Source organism: Cygnus olor, chromosome 7 (genome assembly GCF_009769625.2).
Source record: "Cygnus olor isolate bCygOlo1 chromosome 7, bCygOlo1.pri.v2, whole genome shotgun sequence".
NCBI lineage: Eukaryota > Metazoa > Chordata > Aves > Anseriformes > Anatidae > Cygnus > Cygnus olor.
In genome coordinates this window covers 2,995,533-3,023,050 of record NC_049175.1, presented here as the reverse complement: position 1 = coordinate 3,023,050, position 27,518 = coordinate 2,995,533, and the positions used below count along the sequence as shown (strand labels likewise).

Sequence of the window (27,518 nt, the reverse complement as noted above, 5' to 3'; positions counted from 1 at the left end):
AAAAGTTATGGGTAGTACTTGCATTCTTGGGAAGCTATGAGGTACTTATGCAGCACTAAAAATGGAGCAAGACTAAAGATTCAAGCTGATGACTACTTCTGTAAAACACAGCTTGTGAATAGTATAAACTGGAAGAGTCTGCTTTGATGAGCTATTTGCTTAAAAAGCATCAGTTGTTCTTTATGCTACTGCAAATTCTTTCACCAGAATAATTTATATAAAAGTAAAAAGGAAAACTCAAATTCTAGGCCATGTAATAATATCATCAGATTATCTCAAAACTGCATGTTATAAACAAAGGCCATAGCTGATTTTTGCCTCTCTTCAAGAATGAAGTTCCTGTGGTAGAATTAACCATTGTCAACTTCCTCTCCCACCCTGATGGCTGAGCAAATTAAAACTGTGCTCCATGATGATTAAACAACTGCTATCCATTAATTTCTTTCTATTATTTAATCTCAGAAGAATAGCTGAAAATTTAAATTGACCTATCCTCTCACTTCTGTTTGTTATCTTTTCTGGTCAGTGGGCAATAGCTGCTAACTGTGTCACACATAATTTACAGACAGATTGAATATTCAGAGGTAATGTGTTCTTATGGCACATGCAATATTTGCTGGTTTGGTAAATGCCAAAAGCTGCAAAATAATGAGTCAGAACAATACCTGCCTTTTATGCACCTCATCTGCTGGGTCAGGGGCTGCTTCTCTGCTTCTCTGGGGCTATAATTCACGTCTCTGAGCAAATTCAAAGAGCTGCTGTTCTCATTCAGAAAATAACCTGTCAGACTGGGAGCTTCATCTCTGAGGTTTGGTACAAGCAGATTTGAACCTGCTTGAGAAAGAAGACTTAAATATAATTTGTCTTGTTAAGAGAGCTAAAAATTGACAGTAGGTGTCTTTATTTTCCAGTAGCCTTCTGCTTGCTTACAAAGGCTACATTTAATGTCACAGTCATGCATCAACCTCCAGTACTGCATTATTGGTATGCTCACAAGAGAAGGAGCAGATCTCTGCATTAGTTACATTCTAATTATTCCTGATATTTAAAAGATACAAAAAAGAGTTGCAAATCATAGGATGGGACCTACTGTAATGGTCTGTTAGCATTGGTTGAAACATTATAAACAGAGACTAAAATGCTTGGTCTTACCACTCTTTACAAAATAACTTCAAAATAAACCAATTAAAGTGATGATAACTAGGATATGTAAAGTATTCAAAGACAGGAATTTCATTTCAAATAAGCAAAGATCTTCAGCCAGCGTTACATTACTGGACAAATACCTTGTTAAATTAAAATGTTTTAGGATCTTGACTTCCACATTGATTTTAATCTGTTACTTTACACTTAATTACTTTGAAGCCCCAAATAAGTGTAATTTAGCTTGAAATACAATACAGCCTGAGCTCTCTGTGAAAGTCCATTCTTGTTTTCTTGTTTCTGACATCTGATGTTTTTGATACACCTCATAATCTTGCTTTTATTTTTCTACAAGCCCCAGCTCTTGGAGTCACTGGTTTTGCCATGTTACTCCTGCTCATAACAGTTGTAGACATAAAAAACTGGAAAGACAGTCCCAAAAGCTTCAGATACTAGAAAGAACCATATGGAAATACCCCAACCATCAATTGTCTTATGGTTTGAGTTTAACCAATTTTCCAGTGTATGTCCAAAGGGTGAAAACATTACCTTACGTGAAACCTGAATGTGTAACAACAGACCAATAATAAGTCAATTAATTTTGACTGACACTTGTACTGTGCAGTTATTTTTGGTATAAAAATGTCAGATGCAACAAGTGATGCGACACATACTAGTCGCAGCTATTCCAGTGATTGTCGTTACTCCTGATCTCTGCTGCTAAGACACTTTTGCACAGCAGTTTTAGTGGTTTGATGCTGCAGTCCTGTCTGTTCCTTGTCACTCTACACATCTGCCCATGTTCCCTCCATGCCTCCACCATTTAAAACAAACAAAAAAAGCCAACATCTTAATGAAGAACTGGTTCATGCCCTTCTGGAAGTAGCTATTTAATATCAAATGCTTGGTTCTATCTCCATCTTTTTCTCCCTTTTTTTTGTTCAGTCCTTGGTATTGCTTTGCTTTTGATAGGTAGATTTAATTTTCCCTGTCGTGCAGGTTTCAAGATGAGGTTAAGAAGGCCAAAGAGAATTCACTGGGGCTTGTGCTTATTTTATATGGCATGAATCAGAATCACAGAATTGTAGGGGTTGGAAGGGACATCGAGAGATCATTGGGTCCAACCCCCCTGCCAAAGCAGGTTCCTTAGAGCAGGCTGCCCAGGTAGGCGTCCAGACGGGCCTTGAATATCTCCAGAGAAGGAGACTCCACAACCTCCCTGGGCAGCCTGTTCCAGTGCTCCGTCACCCTCACTGTGAAGAAGTTCTGTTGCATGTTGGTGCGAAACTTCCTGTGCTCAATTTTGTGGCCATTACCCCTTGTCCTGTCGCCACAAACCACTGAAAAGAGCTTGGCCAAATCCCTCTGTCTACCATACTTCAGGTATTTATAAACATTGGTAAGATCCCCTCTCAGTCTTCTTTTCTCCAGGCTGAACAGACCCAGGTCTCTCAGCCTTTCTTCATAGGGAAGATGCTCCAGGCCCTGTATCATCTTTGTGGCGGGGGAGTCCAGAACTGGACACAGTACTCCAGGTGAGGCCTGACCAAGGCAGAGTAGAGGGGGAGGATCACCTCCCTTGACCTGCTGGCCACACTCCTTTTTTTTAATTCATAGAGCTACAGTATGCAAGTCAAACAGGTTTAGCTTTCCTCTCCTCTGCCTTAGATTTTAGTAAATATATATGAATTTGCAGAAACTTTGTATGTTTATTTGCATCATTTTTGCTGTTTTTGTAGTCTATTTGCTGTTTTTGTAGTCTACAAGTACTGCTGTGGATAATTTTGATGCAGATATTTTTTGTCTGGAAAGTGAACTGAAATAATGTATGTTACCTAAAAGAAATTTATCCACAAGGAATTGTTCTTCCTCTAAGTTTAAAAACTTTATCTATTTAGTTTTCTATATAAGGGAGTAATGAGTTTAAGAATACACACACACGTTTGCTTCCATAGCTGTGGGTAATGAGTGATGTCACAGCTACTTGATTAAACAATGGCACCTGTAAATTTATTAGTGTAAGACAGCTGGTTCTTTGGGGGGTGGGGGAGGGAATGCTTACTTGAATATAATTATTTCAAAGTAATCATTAAAATTGTTGCTTTACATCTAAATCTGCATTTTCAGCATTTTTGCAGCTGTGTATTTTTCCTCCAGAGTCCTACATATTTGCTTATTTTTTATATATATTTTGCATATTTGCTAGAGACAGTGCTCTGTCTCTAACTCCCATAAAGTTCTTCCAGTACAAGTACTGCATTTGACTATGTAATCTTTGAGGTGAAGAGTGTTGTGCGCTATTAAATATTTTTTATTACTTATTGGCTGACTTGCTGCTCTTTAAATATGCTATACTCTGGAACTTAAGTTCCTACGTCAGCAAAAGCTTAGATAATAGCTTATATCCTACAGAGCTGCCTTTAATTCGTAGGAACTTCCTTTGTAATTATAACATCATAAGCATAAATATTATATAGTAACCTTGAATCAGAAAAAGGTTTTAGAGATGACTGGGTTGTTCAATATGGAAGATAACCTAATAACTCCCTGGTATTCTTCAAAGTGGTGTTGATTTATGTATTTAATGGTACAGCCAAACAGTTACATGAGCAAGTCTCATAGTTACTTTCATCTCACTGCCTCTATATTTCATGTTTTGTCCTGTTACTTTTAAAACTTTGTGAAAAATCATAAATTCCTGTGTAAAAGCATAAGTGCAAACAAAAGTAGGTTGCTTATACTCCCAAACAATATTAATAGTTTACTATTTCATGAATAATAAAGACCACAAGTGTTTAAGTCCTTTACCCCATGTGCAAATGTTGTATTTGAAAGAAATGAAGACCAAAGATTCTTGTCACCAAGTTTTCTAGGGAGTTCTGCAATTTAAGGAAGCGAGGAGTTGATTCTGTTATGCCAGGACCAAGATACCAGTTTTAGGGTAGTGTTGGTACCTTGTGCTTAGAGGCCATTTCTCAAGCTGTGTAATGCCTTTCCTCATCCAGCCAGTCTCCGTGATTTTCTGGGCATTAGAAAGGGGCGTTAAGGAGTTGACAGTGCTAAGTGCTCTAGTTTTCTCATCTTCTGTAGTATGTAGAAGATGAGCTATTGGAAAATTATCCTTTTGGAAGAGATCGTTAGCTGCACTGTTTCTCATTCTGATTTTGGAGGCAGAGGAGATAAGTTGGGAAGAAGGGAAGAATTACCTTCCATGAACCAGTTTGGCATCTCTTTCTCTCTGATACCTCTTGTTCCACAAGCAAGATTATATTACAAGATTGGTAGTATGAAAGAAACTGTACTGGTTGATAATGGGTAAAAGCTTCGTCTTCTGTAATTCAGCAGGATGGAGAAAAGCATGCAGCTGTAAAGATATTGTGAAGTTTAATTTCACTGGGAAAGCAGTTTGACAATTTATTTTTTACATGGGGTTTACCTATATCTTTCAATGAAATAAAACTTTTACCACTGGAACCTTTTAATATCTATTCTCGTAATGAATATACATGGCAGAGAATAGTTTTCTTAGCAGTTTATTTATTTAAGCTTTTACTACCTAAGTTACTCTCATTCATTTCAATCACGTATATCACAAAAGATTTACTGTTAATTCTTGTCTTAAAATTGGGCAAAATCAAGCAATTCATTATTTTTCCATTCATTTTTCACATTTCACATTATTAGTACTTTAAAAAAATAGTATGAAGAGATGATGATTGAAAAACTGGATATGTTTTTGGAGTTGGGTATTAATTAATGTTAACAGCAACAATAAAATTACAAGGAATCAGCTGAAGTACTTCCTATAATAAAGATAAGTTAGGTATTTTTTTTCTTAAGACTTTTTTCTCGTGTTCATGAGAAAAGCACTTCAAGACTTTTGCATTGCAGTAAATGGTATACTTTCACAAAAAATGAGTTGAGTTTGAAGACAGTGAAATTTCAAAATATTTCATTGCTCGTAGCAAATTTTTGATTAATTATTGATATTTAAAAAATTTTAGCATCTATGACAGAAGTTGCTTCTGGATTAATCAGTCAGTGCTATGTCAGTATTCTGGAAGTGTTCATTTCATGATAATGTCCTGTATCATGTATTTTCAATTGTGTATTTCTTTGATTTGGGTACTCTTAGGTGGGAGGAAAGAAAATGGGAGGATATGACAGGAAATGTATATGCCTTTCTATCCTTCTCTGTGGTTTTCTATCAAGAATTCTTTCCCTTTTTATAGTTTTGATAACTCAGGTCCATCTGACATTGCTTCATTTATTTTTACAAATTTAGTTTCTATCATGTTAAATGTCAGTGATCTAGCATGGCTACTCTAAACTTCTTTCTAAAGTGCGCGTTCTGAACAAATGGTCTCACTAAAATAGCTGAACCATGTAACAGACAGTTAAACACTCATCCTGTATCTTACATACTAAGTGTCTGATCTGCTTAATACGCCTATTTCTATGATAATGATATGTTTCCTTTGACTTAAGCTGTGTGATTTTTTTTTTCGTTTAATAAAATGAAATGCTTGTGTTGCTCTTTTCCCTTCTATTGTATAATTGAACAGGGGCTTTAAGGAATATTTTAATGTGATAAATAGCTCAGTCTTCATAAAGGAAATTAATAAGGAGTTGACCTGGTGATTATAGAAAATGAAAATAAGTTAATAGATATGGGCCAGATGATCCTTTGAAAATTTGTGAAATACTTTCAGTGAACACTCCCAACCTATACATCACCGACTTGTCCTGTTTTGTTTGTTTATTGTGGTAAGTAAATTGTTGTCTAGATTTATGACAAGTGTACTGGTTATTTATTTCTATAAATGGTGGTCTGATACACAGTCTGAAATAACAAAAGGAAAACTTACGGATTTGTTTTTATGAATAAATAGAAATGAAATAGTTCAAACAATCTTCTGAACTTGCAGCCAATGTTTGCGTAACTATTGTCTTAAAACTTTGCTAATTTGAACAAAGCATCATAAATTCTTAAAAAAAAAAAAAAAAATCCTGTTTGTCCATTTGAATGCATGCAAGTTTGTAATGACTTTGCTTATATCGCAGACTTTAGTTGCAAGAATTGTGCTCTCCTTCTCTCTCTATCTTTCTTTAACAGCTTTTTTTTTTTTAATTGTTGTTGGAAATATTCCCCAATCCTTCTATATTCTTCCCCTTTTTCCTCCTCTTATAACTTCAGTGGGCACTATTGTTATGACCTATTTTTTACTTTCCTGGTATCATTATTAAGATTTAAATTGCTTTTTCATCTCACCATAACGCCTGGAGTTCTTTGTTCCTCCCATTTTACACTTCTGTATAATTGTCTTGTGTAACTAGTCTAACAATCTTTCCCAGTATGTTTTAGTGTGTCTTACTTTGTGATATAGTATGCTTGCATTGTCTGCTATATGTGTAATATTGAAACACTTTAAATCCTAAATATCTTTATCTTGGTAAGATTTCTATACAACAGAAGCTACCATTACTCACATTCTATAGTTATAGAATGAAGAATAGACAACGTGGCTGAGGACTTCAAAATTTTGGTGGCAGAAAAGGGACTTCAGCCTGTCTCCGAATTCCTGGACTGGTGTGGAAATCACTCAGGCAGATTTCCAGTTATTCAGAAATATTGTTTTACATCATATTTTTCTTTGTGGCTTTTTTTTTTTGTGTTTAGCTTTTGATCACCAATTAACTGTGTGTTTATGACCTCATGTCTGAAAATTGTCCAAACAATTCAGTTGTAAACTTATCTTTTATATTAAATTGCTATGCTATTTCAATACATTGGTCTTTCTCTCCAGATAGTCTGCCATCCAAATTTAAGTTCTGTTTGAAGCTCCCTTTGCCTACTTAAAAGTTTCTGAAAAGAAACAAAAGAAGTAAACTTAGGCTTTGAGATAAGTTTGGCTATGAACTATAATAGTAAGGAAGGGAAATATGAGGGAAAACTGATGGGCAAATTAATGTTAATTAATGTTCTGAAGTAGTAATGTTCTGTGGTCTCCCAAGCCTGTGCCCAAGAAAGGGCAAATAATAAATAAGACACAGAAGGCTCAAAAGCAAGTTAGGGACAAAGAAGCAGAAGACTTATAAGTTGTTTATACATCCGTTTTTGTTTTTTTTTTTTTCCCTCATTATTTTTCATTATTTATTTATTTATTCATTATTTTGCCTTTTCTGTTAGGGACTTACAAACATAACGCAGTGTTCTGCAATATTTTTAGAGTATCTTCAATTGCTGTAAGAATCGTATTGTTATGTGGTCTTTTTCTGTCTAGATCTGAGACTAAGGGCACCATCCTAAAATAGAAAGCTGTATCTTTGAAAAAAATCTATCTAAAATTCCTTAATCAAAACCTTAGATTTTCATGTACTGGAAACTCAGAAATTTTAGTTAACATCCAAGCTCTGCTCTCTGTGAAGACCAGCAGTCAAAGTCTTTGTCTGCTGATGTTTACTACGATGGTCTCCAAGTATTTTAGCTTTTTCTTATGTCAGATGGCAGAGGACAAGAGACTCAAACTCCTTCATTAACATGTATGAAGTTCTAGACTTTGAACTCAGTACTTCTTGTGCTTTCTTTCAGATAATGTAGGTCTCTGCTGTTTTTTATTCTCAAGTGAGAACCATAACCTGTCATTTGATAGACTGCTGTGCTAGTTGTGGGATCGTGGCTGGAACACTGTGTTTTACTAATCTAGTTTCCCTTGCCTCTCAGGTCAAGGTTTTAGAATTAATACCTCTACTGCAGCAATTTTTGTCAATCAAAACAATGACGTGAAAAAGGGATTTTATATGAATAACCCATACTGGAAATATGAAGGACACAGAAAAAAATTGGTCAGGATTACTGAAGGTATATGCAAACACAGCAGAGAAGATGGTCACTGGAAGAAGAGAAAACATATTTGGCCCCACAAACTAGACTTTTCACAGTGAAGGATTTTTTGGTTAGCAAGGAAAGTGAGGCTCTCTTTGTACAGACTGGCAAGGAGCTGGTCAGAATTTCTGCAGGAATGCAGAAAACAAAAAGAAAAGTTGTCTCAGAGTTTGCCATCTCAATCTTAAACTAATAAGAAACGTTTTGGAATCTATTTATGACTTTAATTTTTCTTATCCTGCCAAATTTGCAAACACCAAATTACACAGCATGTGAATATTTTATGAGAGAAAAATGCTTGGCTATCTCATCAGACATGTTTTCCACAGATCATGCTGTTGCCTTTTATTCAGTGAAAGGAAGAATATTTTTCTGGATATCAATAATTAATCCTTTTAATGTAGCCAAACTGTAGCTACAGTATGATAGCTGATGTCAATGTAGTCTAGTATTCACAACAAACCTAATATTCAAAGAAGTATTGGGGATAGGCCAGTTTATACAGAATACCTCCTGTATGACATGTAGTTACTTGTGCCTTTGCTTTCTCATTCCTATGACTTATTCTCTTCAAAGAGGTTTGTAAGTCTCCATACAGCTATTTATTTCTCATCTTCCCATCTGCTTTCCCGATCAATATTCTGTTGAAAACCTGTGGATAAACTACAGTAGAACAGGTGAAATGCTTCTGTGGTTTTTTTTTTTTTTTTTTTTTTTTTTTTTTTTTTGCTTGCTTTTAACACTGAATGACCTGGTGCTTACTAACTATTACGCTGTAAACTACAGACGGTAACTATATCTGATCGAGAACATCTGTCATGGCAAATATTCAGTTGGTACCTGATGTTTTGACATACATTGTATGATGCCCAGCTGCTGAGAACTCAGCAGAATACTTGTGCTTTATTTAAGACCCCTGTTCAAAGTTATCAAAATGGTGAGAGAATCTATTTAAGGCAATTCAATTACTGTTTTTAAGCATCTGCTTAAACTGAGCATACTGGTTCAACTTGTGTTGAACTCTTATCCTCATGCATTATGTTCCATTTTGATGCTAAGTTCAGGAAAGATGTGTGTGTGTGTATACATATATATATGACAAAATATTCTTCTTGCTTTATCTACCTGAATGTTCCTGTCATCAAGTAATTAAAATAATGAGCACTTTGTGAAACAACAGGTAAGCAGACTGGGTAAAGATAGTATTATCTTACTTGTAGCTACTAAGCCTGTAAATAATTAAACAATTACCATCACTGTCAGATTATTTTTATGCACCTTTTTCAGGTTGCAGTGTTGGTTAGTTAATGCTTTGAGGTGAAGAAGTAACAATAGGACAGGACCATACAGATAATAACAGGACTGATTTGTACACAGTGTAAATGAAAGGGGAGTTTAAATCTCCCTTAGTGATCTCTGCACAACTGCATAATGATTTGGGAATAAACTTTTCTTAATACTTGACTGCCAATTAAGTAAGTTAATAAGTTATCCATGGAGATGAAAATATAAAAACATTCCAACTGAATATGAATATTACATAACAATGACTTGCCTGAATAGTAGTTAGAGCTACAATCACAGCAGGGGTTAGGCTTGTTGTGTAGCTGATCACGAGACTGTGTTCCAAAGGATACTTGGCAGGGGATGATTGTCTTACTTACATGCTAATTAAGAAGTAGTACACATGCATAAATACAGCCATCCAAGGGTATTGCAGACTTCAGTACCTTCAGAGAATGAAATTCTGAATAAATCTGTCTTATTGCTATATTCTGCTGGCAACCAAAAGTTGATACAATTCCACAAAGAACTCCAGAGAATTGGAACCTATTGAAAATATCAAGGTTACCTTTTTCCTTCAGTAAGTAACTCATCTGCTATTTTTATTGTATATTAGGAAATATTAATTTTATATTCTTATGAATAATCACATCTTGCAAATTGTTTGATATATTGACAAGAAGGTTGGGGTAAGGAACATGTAAACGATAACAATATTTCCAAGTTTAATGTTTTAAAATTCACTGCCACAAAATGGATTTCTCCATTCAGATCTTTTCATTTAATGACTTGTAGTTCTGTGACTTCTTATAACAATCCATAATTAGGAATGTTTTTCAGCAAGGTATGCATCCTTGTGATTTCAAATAGAAGTGCTGGGTGGAAAAATCAAGGAAGTCTGTGGTTTCATCTCAGGTCTGGTGAGGCCGCACCTCGAGTATTGTGTTCAGTTTTGGGCCCCTTTGAGAAGGACATCGAGGCCCTGAAGTGTGTCCAGAGAGGGGCTACAAAGCTGGTGAAGGGCCTGGAACACAAGTCCTGTGAGGAGCAGCTGAGGGAACTGGGGTTGTTTAGTCTGGAGAAGAGGAGGCTCAGGGCAGGCCTCACTGCCCTCTTCCCTGAGAGGAAGTTGTGGGGAGCTGGGTGTTGGCCTCTTCTCACAGGTAACTAGTGATAGACCTAGAGGGAGTGGCCTCAAGTTGCTCCAGGGGAGGTTTAGGTTGGAAATTAGGAGACATTTCTTCTCAGAAAGGCATTGGAACTGGTTGCCCAGGGAAGTGGTGGCATCACCATCTCTGGGCGTGTTTACGGAAAGGTTGGACCTGGTGCTTAGGGACATGGTTTGATGGGTGACATTGGTAGTAGGGCAATGGTTCGACCAGATGATCTTGGAGGTCTTTTCCAGGCTTTATGATTGTATGATTCATCCTTGCTCTGCCACTGACTTCTCTGGTGACTGACTTAGGCACCTAAATCACTGTCTCAGTTTCTTATCTGAGGGGATGAGATAATTATATTTCCCTTACTAGGAAAACAACATTAATACTGTAATTCAGTATAAGCTTGTTCAGAGCATAAATTGGAGCCTACGTGCTTCACACAGGAGCATCATGCAGTAAAATCTGATTTGAAAAGTTTACAACCTGGAAGACTGGCTCTAACAGCTACAAAAGGCAAACTGGTGGAGAGATAGAAATAAATGGTGTGGAGACCATGTAATTTTTAACAAGTCGGAGGCAGTCAGGGCCCTGCAGGGCCAGGGCCTGTCAGCCAGGGCCTGTCTCACTGCCCCAGCCAGGAGGTGCCATGGGGGGGCGCAGGCTGAGGTGTCAGCCTCTGCGTGAAGGTCAGGATCAGGCACAGTGAGAGGAACCAGGGTCAGAGACAGCTGCAGCCAGGTTAGTGTGGCCCTGCTCGATGGCATCTGCAGCTGGGTAGGGCTAAAAGCTGTGGGCAGGGCTGACATGGAGTCCTGGGCCATAGGCAGGGTTGGAGGAGCCCTCAGAGGGGAGGGGTCAGGGCCTGTGAGGCCTGTGAGTCTCCCAGAGCCATGGAGGTGTGCCTAGTTTGATTAAACATCAACATCTATTGCATTAAAGTGACTGTAATACATACAACCACACCTACCACTTAAAAAAAAAAAAAAAAAAAAAAAAAGGTTTATCATTTTCTCTCTCTTTCCTGATTTAAAGGCATTTCTTTAGGACTGATCTGTATGGCTTGGTGATGATAAGGGTCACAAATCATCCCTGGCTGAACATTACTGTCCTGGAAATGCCTTGTGCTGCGTGCATCACGTATTACTGTCCTAAGCAATGAGCTCATTTCTGTAGGTTGTGCTTTGTGCCTGTGCAATGCAGTATACTTCCTTCAATGCTGAGTGCAAAACATCTGATTCATTGTATCCATATTTATCAGGGAATGAGGTCCAGTTATGCAAATACAGAATAGCTTTTATCTTTTGTCTCGTTATTTGCTTAGAAAGCACTGAATTACTGTTGTAACTGTGAGTAATTTGTTATTAACAATACAGCCACATCATGCACATTGCTAATAAGACATAGCCCACATTTTGGGTGGGAGAGTAGCTGATAGGAATCTGATTAGCTAATTAAGATGCAAAACTGAGATTCTACAACAACAACTGTTGGTCTCCATATTACATTTTTAATGTTGTTCTACTGCTCTTTTTTGACAGATTCAGTTTAACTGCTTTATTAGTTCAGTACTGCTCTCAGGAAATGTCATTACATTTATGTCCACTTGTGTCCTCAAGGTCATCTCAGAACTGCAAGTTCTGACCTTGAGTGCAGTATTCCTATTGCAGTAATAATTACTCAACTAGTGTCAAACATGTTTTTATAACAAAAATCCCAAAGAGGATTAATGAGAATTGATTTTCTGCTTAGTGGCCTGTAAGTGATTGATATATAAAAAAGATCTTTCAAGCTGTTGGTCCATGCTACATGCTTGAAGCACTAATGTAGATCTATAGGTGCAGTTCAAGTACTCAGTACTTACCTTAGCACTGAATTTTTGCTGCTTCCCTTACACTTTGCTTGTTTAGCATAACTTGTCAAGTATTCAGGAAGTCATTAGTATTATGCTGTCACCAAAGGCATGCTTATGGCACAGTCTGATACTCTGCATATGATGTGTTTTAAATGCTGTACAATCCAAGCTGGCTTTTCCTATTATCATTTCCCTTGATTTTTGTGCAGCATTCCTAGCAGATAGCAGCATCCGACTGTAGCAGATAGCAAGCAGTTACAGAGCACGACATCCTTGCTGAAGCATCCATGAGAGACTGATCTGAATTCCAATGCATGTGACTCATCAGTTAGCTTAGTGCAGCTGAAGCTCCTCTTTAATTTCTGTCTGTTCTATGAGAGCCACTTACTGACAGAAGAATTCCTGTGATGTATTAAACACTTCCATTGAAACACTGGTTGCTGATAGCATGGCAGCTCACTGCAGGTTCTCTGTGGAGTATTTTGTTCACCTCACACTTCATGATTATGGTCTTGTTATATCAGGCTTCTTAACAAAGGCTTACACAGATAATTAATTGTAGTGACAGTAAATTAAAATTGTGCATATTTTATGTTTACCCTTCGCACATGTTTTGAACAAATAAATCAAACAGACCTTCAGTGTATGTCTCAGACTTTTATCTGTAGCTCTGTAATTGCATACGTGGCTCTTGGCAATTATGCTGCATATAGGGAAGTAACATATAGCATATTTGATGATTTAAGATTTAACGTCAAGAATAATATTATTATCTAGCTGTTAGTCTGGTACCTTATAGAACAACTATTTCTAGAGAGACATGGCTGAGTAGGTGCATACTTTCATCTAGCAGGACAGTTTTGCTTATAGGATTGCTCATAGCATTTCTTAGTCATGACTGTACACTGACTTTCACTGTCAAATTGTTAAACGTTAACAAACCCGAACCTTTACTTTGCAGGAGGCCCAGAAGATCAATGGTGGTGGAGATACACAGGCAGATGGGGCCTGCAAACCAACGGATGAAAAAGAGGAGAATGTGGCAGCAGAAGTGGGATGGATGACCTCTGTAAAAGATTGGGCAGGAGTCATGATATCTGCCCAGACATTAACTGGCAGAGTACTTGTAAGTTTTTTGTGTTTTTTTTTTTTTTTATGTATGTATTTTAAAGAGCATTTGTTAAACAAGCATTGTGTCCCAGCATTAGTGGAGGATTTAGGGTTGGTTTGTTGCATCAGTATGAAGTCAATCCCAATTTTATCTCTGTTGGAAGTAAAATAGCATACTAATTCCCACTACAAAGTGAAAGCAGAGATGGCAAGAAAGAAAAGCTCCTTTCTGCCATAGTTTCACCTTTGCCCTAGCCTATTTCAGTATTCTGGCACCAGGATTCTGAGCTCTGAACACTAATATTAATAATTTCATGTTTGTATTATGTTGTAAAACTATAGGTCTGCTTTGTCTGGAAGAAAATTGTGCTAGTGAAAATGGAAGCCAACATGGAAAATAAGCGTTATATAATATGTGTAGATAGTGGTCAGAACTGTAAAGGAGAAACAAATCTGAACAGAACATGCAATGGTAGTTGTGCATAGACACTTCCAATAGATTAGGAATGATTTTATGTTCTCTTGATCTCTTCCTTTATGAAGATATGAAATCTTTTTGTTATGAAGCAGTTATATATCAAATAGAGCCACAAATCAGATTAGGATAATCTGTGATTTAAAGTTGTGGTGAAAAACTTTGCAGTTTTCACTTTGAATATAATTATTTTATAGCCTTGTGAAATCATACTTGATTACAAAAGGTTTCCTCTGGAATCCACTGCAGTTAAAGGTGTCTCATGTGTGATTTTGATTAGTTTTCTGTTAGAAAGCAAATACTTACTAACTAGCAGCCGAAACAATTTAAATCCTATTTAAAACTTGTATGATTCCAGTGAAATTCTTGAACTAGTTTGGATTAAAATTAAAGCAGAATTTGAGTTCTTGATAGTTTACTTCAGTTAAGAGATATTTTACTGTCAGTTCTTGTATGTAGAACAATTATTTGTCAGTGGGGTTAGAAGGAAAGGAAAAGAAATGAAATTTTCCTTCCTAATAAAGTCCTTTACAGTTAGAAGTTGAGGTGGCTTAGTTGTTACTGTCTTGTTCAGTTCTGCATTAATATTATTTTGATTATTTTTTCCTAAAAAACAAAAACCAAAAAACTTTCTGCCTATTTGCTTATGTTAAATGCTGACTTATAAATCAATATGTTAAAAGTATGTTCTAGTGCCACATTTAGCATTATGTCTATTCAATGTCAAAATGACATATCAATCATCTTATGAGAAGCAGCATATTGATCTTTCACATGTTTTTCTGACATCTTCAGCATTAAAAGTGACAAATATTAGAGTCACATTTCTTTTTCTAGTTTAAGTATCAAGGTTAGAAATCATGCAAAACAGTCTTTTGCTATTAGCTATGCAATCAGAAATAAGCTTATATTGTTTTTACTGAGGGGAATAGGAACAAAAGTAAACCAACAGTCTAGGCCAAACCACAAACTATAAAACACATTTTATTTTGTGCTTTTTATTCAAGATACTAGGAGAATTTAATTGATTCCATTCGATTCTTTTTTTTTTTTTTTTTTTTTTTTTTGTGAGTGTGTGTGCTGAGTTTACTGTTACATCTTACAAGGAACTAGTTTAATTTCAGAGTTTTATTTGTAGGCAGATGAACAGCATCATTGAGTCAGATTACTTCTGAGAATATTTCGATGTCCTTCTCAAATAGGACAGCAGCTGCTGTACGCATCTGGGCACATCAATTTGAGAAACAAATGGTCATGTATGGGGCCTGTTAATTTTCATTAGTTTAGAAAATGAGAGGCATTTATTTTAATATAGTACTCACCAGTTTCAGGATTTGAATTGATTTGAATAGGATGTAATTTTTGGAGGACCATTCCCAGTATCAACAGTAACTGTTCATTTAAAATTTACATTATAGTTATATTTGCTAAAGGTTAACTGCTTCAATGAATATTTGTGCTGAAGAGAATATTCACATTATTTGTAGATACAGGATATAGCTAAGTCAAGTCAATATTTTTACCAAAGTAAATGCTGTTTAAAAATATTATGACTTACTCATGAATTTCTACTAACTGAACAGTCTGTTTCTACTAGCTATTGTATTTCTGAATCAACATGTGGATTATTATTTTTTTTTTACCTTGGAGAATGAGCTAGTGGCCTTACAGTGCTACAGAATTAAAACTGTATGAGATATCTGCGGAAATTATAGTACCTTTTTACACTGTGAGAATTTAAATTAAAATCACTCTTTGCACTAAGCACTTCTTACTGCTGTAGGAGCTTAAATTCCATGTTGACATTTCAAAAGTGGTTTGTGCATGAAGGAATATTCACACTACCCAGTTTTATCAGGTTTTTGAAGAAGGCATTTGTAGCAGACGATCCAGAATGTTTTCCAGTTAGAATCCCTTTTTGTCTCCTGAAGTGGTGTAGAAAACTGAGTTAGCTAAGCATGATGATTACAGTTGTGTGGTCTGAATATCCTTTTCCTCATTTTTGAGGTTTTAAAAACATGCCTGGAACTTAATATTCTTGGTGGCACAACCTTTGAAAAAGTGACTCATGCTCTTATATAATGCAGATAAGAATTTTACATACTGTTTAAAAATGTCTCCATATTAAATTACATAAGTAAATGATTTAAGAACATGCAAACTGAACCCATGCAATACTGTTTGCAGTTGATGGCATAGATCTAAATTACCAAAAATGGTAAAAATTGCCTGAAGATCTGTTCAGGGAAGTGCTGTTTTACTTTAAGTGCAATATAACGCTGTAGATGATGGAAGTATCAGATAAAAATTCCTGAGGTGAGCTTCTCAAAAAAGAATCAGACACATTCATAATTAATCTGAACAATCAGGAAATTGAAGGTGTTTATGAACTGATTTTGCTTCCTGAAATTAGTCTTTTTATGCGTTCAAGTAAGAAGAAAAAGACTTCTGTAATTAGGTATTTAAAGCACATGATATATAAGAGAAAGCTGTAAGTGTATTGTTGAAGTTACCACAGTTCAATCTAGGACACAGTTGAGTGTGGACTCTCCTGCAAACCAACAAAGAAAATCACTATTTCAATTGCAAATCTGAGAAATAAAATGGCAGAGCAAGTTGCTGTTTTCTTCTATTTTAACACATGGCCTGTGAATGCGTAGCAGAGATAGAAGCTTTACTTAGCTATCTAGTGCTGGGTGCCATGTGGTGGTTTTGCCTGCTGCCTTGACTCACAGTAACAGAAAGAGGCCAATTTGTGTTATATTAGAATGTATAAAGCTTTGCTTTTTAATCACTGCATAAGGAAAATGTCTTTTAAATTGGCAATGTTGAAGGAAAGAGGAAAACAGAAGCCTTTTTTGGTGTGGGGGGGTGGGGGTGGGCAGGGAAAGAGGAGTGACATAGACAAATAGTGACAGTAGTATATTAATGAAGTTATTTCATTAGAAGACTTCTCAGGTTGCTTTCTTAATATTCTTAATGCTTTTTAATTCTATTCAAATATCTAAAGAAGAGGAAGTGCTGTGTGAAGGTGTTTTCTTGACTTGAGTTAAAAAGTAGCTTTACATTCCCCAGTATACATTTAAAATGAATCAGGGAGTTTCTATAACATAGTTCAGCTGGAGAGTGTAATTGTAGCTATATTTTCCTCATCTATCAAAAAAGTTCAAGCAGTCATCTCCCCCCCCCCCCCCCCCCAAGCTCTGGCTGCCCTGCTTGTTTGCAGGATCACAGCATAAAAAATGCAAGTCTGTGGATGTTTTGGCAGATAGAGCAGAGCTTTGAGATTAGTAATAAAACTTGTGACTAGGTTTTGCCTGGCATTCTGTAAGGTTTGAACGTCATAGTTTCTGAGAAATTGGTGCCAAAACTTTAGAAGTCTGAATCAAAGCTCACCAAGTCAATAGAGAATACAATGAAGCAATGAAGTTTTTCTACTGAAACATCCAGACCCTTGATTGGAATTTTGAGGAATGGCTGAAAATGTAAGTCCTAACTGCTCATTCAATAAAAGAGTGGTGTATTTCTGTGACTGAAATTTTTCAACAGTCAAGTTTTCTATTTTGTTTGTAATGATCACAGTTTAATTATAAATACGTACGATGCTGAAATACAAGTAAATTTGCTATATTATTGCTTGCTCAAGCAATAATAAGCGTCAGTTATTTTTCGTTGGAGACGTTGTAGTTTTTGTCAATAAGTAGGATCCTAAATAAATAGGATCCTATCCTTTATTATAAAAAAGATAGCAAATAATAGTACTCCAGATGGGAGGAAAAAAAAAAAGCATACATGAAGCAATGGAATGAAAAATACTTTTTTTCTTGTGGTTGTTTATATTCAGAAGAATACTTTGAGAGCTGGTAGAGTGTTTTGAAAAAAAAACAAACAAAAAACCAATACAACAGTGGATTTTTAAATAAATGATAAATTTTAGTAGATTTTCCTGGAAAAAATACATAAATATGCTATGTCCTCTTTTTGTTGGTGTTTTTTTTTTTTTAAGATGTTTTTACAGCCTGCTTTACTCTTTCTACTTTTTTTTTTTTTTTTTTTCTGAAGGATTGAATTCAAATTCTTTCAACATTAAGGGGAAAAAAAAACACACACACACACACACACACAAAAACCCTTTTGCAATAATTTACAGTTGCCTAGTAGCCAAAGTAAAATTTAGCAGCATAGAAATTATTTGGGATTTCTCGGTGCTTCCAAAGGCAATAACAGTTCTTTCATGACTTTAATGAGGCTAGGTGCTTGAAGGATAAATTCGCATCCCTGACAAATATGAATTCGGAGAAGGCAGGTACATTTGGTATACATACAATTTTTTCAACGTTTTTGACAATATCAGCTATTTTACTACATTTGCAGAGCAGAAAGAGAAGCCCTGGGCAGTATACGATATCACAGAATTGAGAGCTGAGCATGATTTCTTGATGGTAAACAAAGCTCTTGTAATTTTTTTTCCTTCTTTTTCTTTCCAGTGTGGGACCCTATCACCCAGGAGGAGGTCTCTTGCAACTGATCTTTTTGTCGCGTTAACAGGCTTTTTTTTCTGATCACCTGTAATGTTCTTATGATGTAGTTAATTAGAATAGGACTTCATTTAGAATCAAATGTATTTAATGACCTGATGAGAGAAATAGAATGCATTCTTCTGTGCTTTAGTCTTTCATACTCATTATATCCCAAGCATTTTACAGATCTGAACCTGACATTATTTTTTCAGCAGTGACACACTTACATTCTTCGATAACAGGACTTGTTTTGCAGTTTATTGGTTAAGGCATGACAATTTTTCTTAGCTAGTTAAAGAAAGTTTTGTGTGAACTCCCCCTAGTTAGGCAAAAATAGCTAGAAATTCCCTTCCCATTTCATGGGAAGTTCCACATTTTCCCTTGTTGTGTGCTGTAGTATTCTGAACTACAGGCAAGGAGGAAAGGTTTTTCGCCTCCAGGTCTGACTACACAGGCAGGAACCGTAGGATGTCCCCTGACCTCAGTGTTTTTTTTAAATGTTCACAGAATCACAGACTCACCTAGGTTGGAAGAGACCTCCAAGATCACCCAGTCCAACCTCTGTCCTAACACTAACAAGACCTCCACTAAACCATATCACTAAGGACTACATCTAAACATCTTTTAAAGACCTCCAGGGATGGTGACTCAACCACTTCCCTGGGCAGTCCATTCCAATGCCTATAACAACCCTTTCAGTAAAGAAGTTCTTCCTAATATCCAACCTAAACCTCCCCTGGCGCAACTTGAGCCCATTCCCCCTCGTCCTGTCACCAGGCACGTGGGAGAATAGACCAACCCCCACCTCTCTACAGCCTCCTTTAAGGTACCTGTAGAGAGCAATAAGGTCTCCCCTGAGCCTCCTCTTCTCCAGGCTGAACAATCCCAGCTCCCTCAGCCGCTCCTCGTAAGACTTGTTCTCCAGACCCCTCACCAGCTTCGTTGCCCTTCTCTGGACTCTCTCGTGCACCTCCATGTCCTTCTTGTAGCGAGGGGCCCAAACCTGAACACAGTACTCGAGGCGCGGCCTCACCAGAGCCGAGTACAGGGGGACAATCACTTCCCTAGACCTGCTGGCCACACTGTTTCTTATGCAAGCCAGGATGCTGTTGGCCTTCTTGGCCACCTGAGCACGCTGCTGGCTCATATTCAGCCGACTATCAACCAATACTCCTAGGTCCTTCTCTGCCAGGCAGCTTTCCAACCACTCATCTCCCAGCCTGTAGCTCTGCTTGGGGTTGTTGCGCCCCAGGTGCAGGACCCGGCACTTGGCCTTGTTGAACCTCATAAAGTTGGCCTCAGCCCATCGGTCCAGCCATTCAAACCTGGTTCATCAAACTAAGACCTATACCAACACTCATTTCAAGAAGCAAGTAAAATAGTTCATGAAAGTTAAAAGAAAATGTGTTTCTCGGCATGTAGTTAAAAGTTTTTGAAAGATACCTTAAAGATTTAGTGCAAGGTTAACTGTCATCCTGTTTGAGGAGAAAGGAGTTCTTTTTATCTGCTTGTTACTGAATCTGCTTCCGATTGCTAGCATGAAATCGTGATTTTTACCTGACTATTTGGGACTCTTAAACATTTCAGGGACATTAAAATAAATGGTCTAATTACATTAACCATTAATTTGCCTTTCTACACATCTCTGAGGATGCTAAAGCAATGAGTAGATAGATGTTAACAAATTAAGTATACAACTATCTCTTGAGACTATCTCTTATTTTATGGATGAAGAAAGTAAAGCATAAATAAAGGAGCTGTTGATGACCTCCAAGTGTAGAAATTAGTAGCACTTTCATAACCATGGTAGCAAGCATGTGGCAAATGAACTTCAGTGTGTGTAAGTATAGGGAAATGAATCAAGAGAAAACAAAAAAAGCCTTAAAAACATTTAAATGATTCTGAGACCAGAACTGACAGGTTTTGCTGAGGAAAGATATTGACATCATCATGGATAGCTCTCTGAAGTAATTGACTGACCCTGCACTTGTGGTCATAGAAAGACAGAATTCTGAGCGTCGTCAAGAACAAGACAGATTGACATTTTTTGCAGTTTGCAGTTATACTTCCTAATCACTAGATCACAGGTGTACTTGACTATACATATGTAGTTTAATAGAATAGATGTGTCTAGCCAGAGGAAGTGAAGGAGAGGTATCTAACCTTTAACACACAGGCATTCAAATATTCATGAATCTTGTTTGTTTAACAATATGCACATTCCTCAATGTGTCTGTAGCAGATCTTTTATTATTATTATTAGTAGTATTTAGGTCTTCTGAGATGGAAAAAGTGTGCGCATTTTAGATTATATAATATTACATCTGTATAGATGTTCCCGTTTTCTCACCCTGGTCAACAAATAAGAAAACATTGTAGAGACTAAAGAACATAGCCTTATCAGGTTAGGAAATTTGTATTAAGCAGCTGAGAATGCACCTATCAGTATGTTAGTGTAACTGCACAGATCTATTCATCACATTTGTTCACAGATTATATGCTGCTTGCAAATGTTCTCTGCTAATTTACTGTTCATCAGGGATAGTTTGGATTCTGCTCCTCAATATTGAGAAATGAGTTTGCCTGTTTAGTTCTTCTTATTCTTAGTCCTTGGTGGCATGTAAATGAGTCCAAGAGATGTGTTCTAGATTACTTTAATTCCTTGTGAAAATGATGTAGGCTATTTCCTTGGTTTCCATGGGAAGAGGAACAATGCTTCTCCATTTGAGTTCATGAGATACTGAATGATAATGGAACAGAGTAGGAAGTGTTGAGGAAGTCTTGCTGGTTTCCTTGGTAATTGCAGCTAGCTTAAGTTATGTTTATGCACTTTGTTTTTCTGAATATTTATTTATTATTGACAATACCAAGCATTGTTTTGCAGGGTTTCTGCTTTGGATTGAAGGATGTGCTTCTTCGCACGGTCCTGTGGGAGAACAAGTTCTTCTAGCATACATATTTCTTTAGCATTGTACTATTCAATTTAGCAGAGATTTTGGGTTGTCAATACATCTTTAGATAGCCATCTTGTTGCCTTTGTGTGAAACGGTTGTAATTTCAGTGGATCTTATCTTACTTGAAAAAAAAAAGTCTAAAAGAATTGAATACTTGGGAAAAAAAATGGTTCAACTAAAATAATAAAAAACAGCAAAGTGCTAATTTCTCACTATGGTCCAATATCTAGGATTAATAAGTTACTTTATTATCAGCTGTGGCACTGTGTTAAGGGAAGAAAAGTAGCTGACGTTCTTCCATCAGCTTTCTTTCAGTGCTAAACTATGCCATTCTTAAACTTTCTTTTCTGTTGCAGCTCCCATGAAGTGTATGGATAATCAAACATAAATAGTGTTTCCTCCTCGTTTTATTAGTTTTAAATACTGTTTGTGGGGATGGGTTAGGTGAGCACCAGGTGGATACGCATGCTAAAATCAAGTTAAGAAAGGGATCAGGTGTGTGTTTACTGAATTCCTAGTTCAGAAAATGTAAGAGTAGAAACAGAAATTTAAGTGTATACATCAGATATAATTCATAAATATTTACCTTAAAATGACTAATTTTTTAATCAGATTTCAGTGTATCTAATCCAGACTCTTTGTGGCGTTACTGTCAGTTTATAGCTTCTACTAGGGGAGTTGCCTGCTGTAAAGTTATCTTCAGAAAGTTTGTGTTGTGTTGCAGAGATTTTTGTGACCTCTAGATAGATGGCCACGCCTATAGAATCTATTATAATACAATATAATGTGTATTATATACATATAATACAGCATGAAACTTTTCCTACAGTGGGAATAAAAATACTCTGCTAACACCTTTGACATCTACCTTTTTTTCCCCCTAAATTAAGGTACTAGTGGCATTTGTTATAATGAGGAATAGCAAACAGAGTTGCAAATCATGTTGTGTCAAGTTTTGAATGTTTTCTCAAGAGAAAATAGATAATTATTTTGAGAAAGTCAAGAGCATGGTTAGCACTCAGATTTATAGCAATACTGTCTTAGGGAAACTATTGCCGAAGAAGGTGACTTCTGTTATACAAGTCTTCGTTGTTGAAAAATATTTGTAAGATGGTATCATTACATTAATGTCAAACACAAGTTCGGAAAAGTCCTTGATAATTCTTTCCTGAGTACAGCTAAAAGGAAAGTATGTAAATACATGTGTTCCTAATGATAATGGTGTGTTGCATCCTCTTGATAAGACTGGTGCAGAGGAAATTTAATTTCCACCCATGGGCCACTTAAAATACTCAGACATATAACAAAAATATATGGACACAACTCGTGCAAATGAAACCTATTTGCAAAACTCACTAGAGAGACAGACAGCTTCCCCTGAAGGAACCTATTCTGTGTCATGCAAAGGGCTGCTCTGATGATGCAGTTAATACTGTTTAATATTTTTCTCACTGCATTTAGTATATTTAATAAAATTGTGCTTGTAATCACAAATGAAGCAGTGATGAGATAATGAATACTTTTGAAGATGTTTATGCATATGTTTTTGTGCAGCTTTGCCATCAGTGATATTTTTTTGAGGTGTGGAATCAATTGCTAAACTCACAGTTTAAAATAAATCTACATTTCAGTGTTTAGCAAAAAAATAATAGTTTGTCCATACAAAATACAGTATATTAAAATCAGTTTCTTTTTGTGTCTTATATACTCATTTAGTGCTTTCTTCGTAACGGTTGTTTGATAGTTACTTGAATTTGTGCAAGCTTCCTGGCGAATGTTCTCAGTATATTCTAATTGACTTGAAAAGTTTTACATGGCTCCTTAAATGTGCATTATTTTGGCACAGGAGGATCCTCTCTGGTGTAATTAATGCTTAGTTTCAGCTTCAAATGCTGCAGCAAAGACAACTTGACAGCTTACCACTAAAGCTGCTGAAAGTCCCACTTTTCTTGTGAAGTCTAGTGTCTCTCCTGCTGCTGTAGGAATAGCATGCCGCTCAGATAGAACAAGTTAAAATGCTGGCTACTGACGTACAGGACTTGCAAGCCTAATTTGAAAGTGAGTAGCTGTAATGCATGACAGACATATTAGCATATTTATTCCGATAACGTGCATTCTGAAGGTATTGAATGTACCTTGAGAAAGTGTAGCTATGTATCTGGGTAACAAGCAGCAGCATGTTGTCTGCACTATAGCGTCAATGATATCTTAATTTGTTCTTTTTTTTTTTTTTTTTTTTTAACCTACTCCCTCTTGGGAAAAGATAGGAAGGAAGTCTAGTCTTGTAACTTTGGCTGCCTTCTTTTTAATTTTTAAATCTATCCAACTCACAGCCTGTAAGGTAAAACCTTGTGCAGAAAATTTTGAACTGGAAGAATCTCTTAAATGTCACTTTGGGAGTATCTTCTACTCAGGCTTTCAATATGACAATAGTTTTGCACATACTGCAAAAGGAAAACTGTATTAATTGGAGGGTATAAAGGGAAAAATGTTTTTAGGACAGACATCATTTGAATTTGCTCTCCAGTTTCACTTTACAGCTCAATACTTACTCCATGAGAGAAAGTATAAGAATGGTCAGAGAAGGGAGGCAGCATTCAGCTTCAGACTGCTCATTTTCATTAAAATTTACCAATAGGTAAATTATATGTGTTTCGAACGTCACTAGCGTGTCTGGACAATGCTGCTGCATGCTACCATTTTTACTCCGTGCTACAATTTAGTGACCAGGCATATTTAAACAGAACCTGGCAGAATCAATTCTGTTGGTTTATCTAAATAATTCTACTTTCTGCTCTAAACAATATAAACTAAGATGAACTGTCACATTCTCCTAACCCTCAAAAGTATTATGTATGAAAACTCAGTCCAGGTACAAAAAGATAAGTTCAGCAGGATGTTTCTTGAACACGATAGCAGTTTGCTCTTGTTTGGTCTCGACAAAGGCCTGAGTAAATTGATGTTTACACTTAAAAATTTGTTTCCTTCAATACGACTAAGCTGCACTTTATGAGATTTTAAAATCTTTTTCTGCTATCCTTAAAGAATTGTTAAATATTATTGAAAATGGAGCTGTAAAGCTAGTCTTTAAATTGGAAGACTGCTTGAAAATAGCACCCTGAGAGATTTTAATTTGATAAAGTAAAGTATGGCTCTTCAACAAACTAACCTTCCATCCTTCTGAAGAATGTACGAATTGGATATTCTTCCATATTATACAACAGTAACATAAATCACCGTTTTGAACATAATGGGTTTGCATGTTACACTAAGAGATGTCTGAAAAACCTGTAGATCCTTTTTATCAAACTCTAGAATTATTTTTTTTTTCTCTAAGGATTACTTTTCGGGTCGGTCTTGTTTTCTGTCATGCTAAGCATTCCAAATGTTGGGTGAGTTGATCATAAATTAACTTATTTATTTATTTATTTATTTATTTATTATTTTGACTCTACTAGTGCGCATTTTCAGGTCCAAAACATATTTCTGGCCTATACAGTTGCATTTATGAAATATATATTTCTGCTCACTTTATAAAATTTTCTGTGTTTATATATACATTTTATCTCTGTATCTATTTCATTTTTTTTATTTCCATATTTGCTAGTTGAAGATGGCATATCCATGTATCAAAATACTTTTTTATCATAGAGACTCTTTTCCCTGGTGTTTTAGTTCTGCACTTCTGCTTTTTGTCTTTTCTGTGCCTGATAGGTGCAGACAGATAAACAATATGAAATTTTCCTTGCCATTCAGTCCATTACACTCATTATGTATTCCCTTCTGGAAAGAGCCTTGGGCATCAACACCAGTTGCTCATGGTCTCTTCAGAGCTGATGGCTCTTGATATGAAAGACCTATTTTTTTAATGATGCAGTTCTGCTGCATATCCAACAGATATATAACTTTTTTACTTCAAGAAATGAAAACCTGCCTATGTGAGACGTTTTGTTTCCCGTAAGGGAATGTATCTTGCGGTTTAAAAAAAAAAAAAAGTGAAATCTGTTTTTATAAAACTTTGTTATATTACTAGTTGAAAATTGAGTTTAATTCACTGATAATGGAATTACAGCAATAAGCAGAAGCTGAAGTTTGAAATTTTTTTATTTGATTTGCCACTAAGTAAGCACCAGTTTGAAAGAGGCTTCAGCTTTATCCTACCAAGTATAGTGAAGAATACTGACATCAAATGTTTGCACTTACAAGGGAATTCTCTTGTTTAACTTTCTGATTTTGGGGGGAGAGGAAGAGGGGAACAGAAGGAGGACAGGGTGGGACAGCCATGTATGATAGAGCCTGGAAAATAAATCCTCATTTTTGTTGCACTTCCAAAATGAACCTGTCAATCATATGCAACCTTATTGCCTGCACTGAGGTCTCATTTATGGGCACAAAGATAAGTATGTAGGAATCCTCTCTTACATTTTATTACAGAAAAGGTTTAATATGTCAGTAACATCTGTTTTGGCATAGATATTGGCATGGAGATGGTTGCCAAAAGAGTTGTAGTTAGGTGTTATTTAGGTGCTTTTATAGTTTTTAAATACATATAAAAATATACTTTGAATAAGTATACAGTAATTAGCAAACTGTCTTCATTGTAAATTAAGCATCACAGCTTAATATAGTTTACAATGATATCAAGAGTAGCAAGCTTTTTTAAACAGGCAATGTCAGCCTCAACTATTTTGAATACACACTTCTAAAGAAGCGTGCACATTAAAACATTAAATGGAGCTATATATAAGTAGTTCAGATAGTTCATATCTTTACGTTACTGCTAATATGCTCATATTCCCATTGGGTAAACCCTTGTGACTTTCATAAAAATGAACAGGTAGTTAGGAAAACGATTCTAAAAAACCTGTGAAGATAATTCATGAACTGTATTTGGCCATTGAGGGGTTTGGATAACATTTGCATTTTTGTTTGCCTACTGTGTAAGAACTTTTTAACCCCTGAGCTTGTTACATATTTTGAAATCTCATTTATTCCCTTTGTGTCTTCTGTGAAATGCCATAATCATCAAGAAAGTCCATCGATTTAATCAGTAGCACAGAAAGCATAGAGGAGATAGTTTAAGACATTGCTGAAATCCATATGCAGATTTCTTTAACTGACAGACAGTAACAGCCTGAATTCTATGAGGATTGAATATGTAATTGCCATTAAAGTACTTTACAGAGACAATTTGGATTGGCATTCTCAAAGGCATGTGTTACAAGGTTAAAGGTTATGTGTTAGGAGCTTGGGAGGTTGATACTGATGATACTGTATGTCTCTAGACTTTTACATTATCGTTATCTTAATGAATATTTCAATGTGTCCACTTGGTACTGAAGTAAGGCTGCTTTTCTGTTCCTTCAGGTGTGATAGTCAGCACCTGATATAAATTTAAATACAGTAGCATGAACTGACCAGTTCTCTGCAAATGGGAGACTTCATGTTTTTTGTTATTGACTCAAAAGCTTTATTCTTAAACTTTCAAAAGTCTTGGTTCTTCCTGTTCTCTGATTTTGACTATATTTGCTTTTTGTATTGAATGTATCAGGCAGTACCAGACTGGCAGGTTTCAGCGGTCAGTTGAAGGATTCTATTTTGGATGAGAAACCATGTCTGTTTCAGATTAAATACTTCACTTTCAATGTAAAATTGGTCTTTTAACTTCCCCAGCTGTCTTATCTTAATTATTTAATGGATAAGAGGAGTAAATTAGCAGCAGAGATTGGTTTAAAAGCTACTGCACAAAAACATGATTTCTATAAACATTAGGCTATCTTCCAGCCTAGGAGAGGTGATTTGAGAGAGGAGAAGAGATCGACTTGTCAAGGAAACTTTTTGTAGGAGATCTAACCCAATAAAGAAGGCAACCAGAGTTTTGTCCAACAGAAAGGCAATAAAAAGCAGAAACTGGATATTGTCTACTTCACTGTTTCCAAGTCCTCAGTAGGAGTCGGGGATAGCCTGGCAAAAGAATAAGTCTGCTGTCTTATGCTCTGGCAAACTGTATCTAAGGACAACAGAAGGTTATGCTTAAATATATACCTCATCTATGAGATCTGTTAGTTTGAAGTGAACTGTGGGCTCTTGTGCCTGTGTGTTTACCATTAAATAGAAAGAGACAATAAAAAGTG

At 36.2% G+C, this 27,518-nt stretch overlaps 1 protein-coding gene across 50 annotated transcripts in view; it reads left to right on the top strand.

Moving 5' to 3' along the window:
* KCNMA1 (potassium calcium-activated channel subfamily M alpha 1) overlaps positions 1 to 27,518 on the top strand; it is a 481,181-nt gene that overhangs the window by 116,963 nt on the left and 336,700 nt on the right. For all 50 annotated transcript variants that reach the window (XM_040562756.1, XM_040562749.1, XM_040562748.1 and 47 more), the window contains one exon: positions 13,287 to 13,451. In XM_040562756.1, coding sequence (XP_040418690.1) covers positions 13,287 to 13,451 — 165 coding nt within the window. The remainder of the gene's footprint in view (positions 1 to 13,286; positions 13,452 to 27,518) is intronic.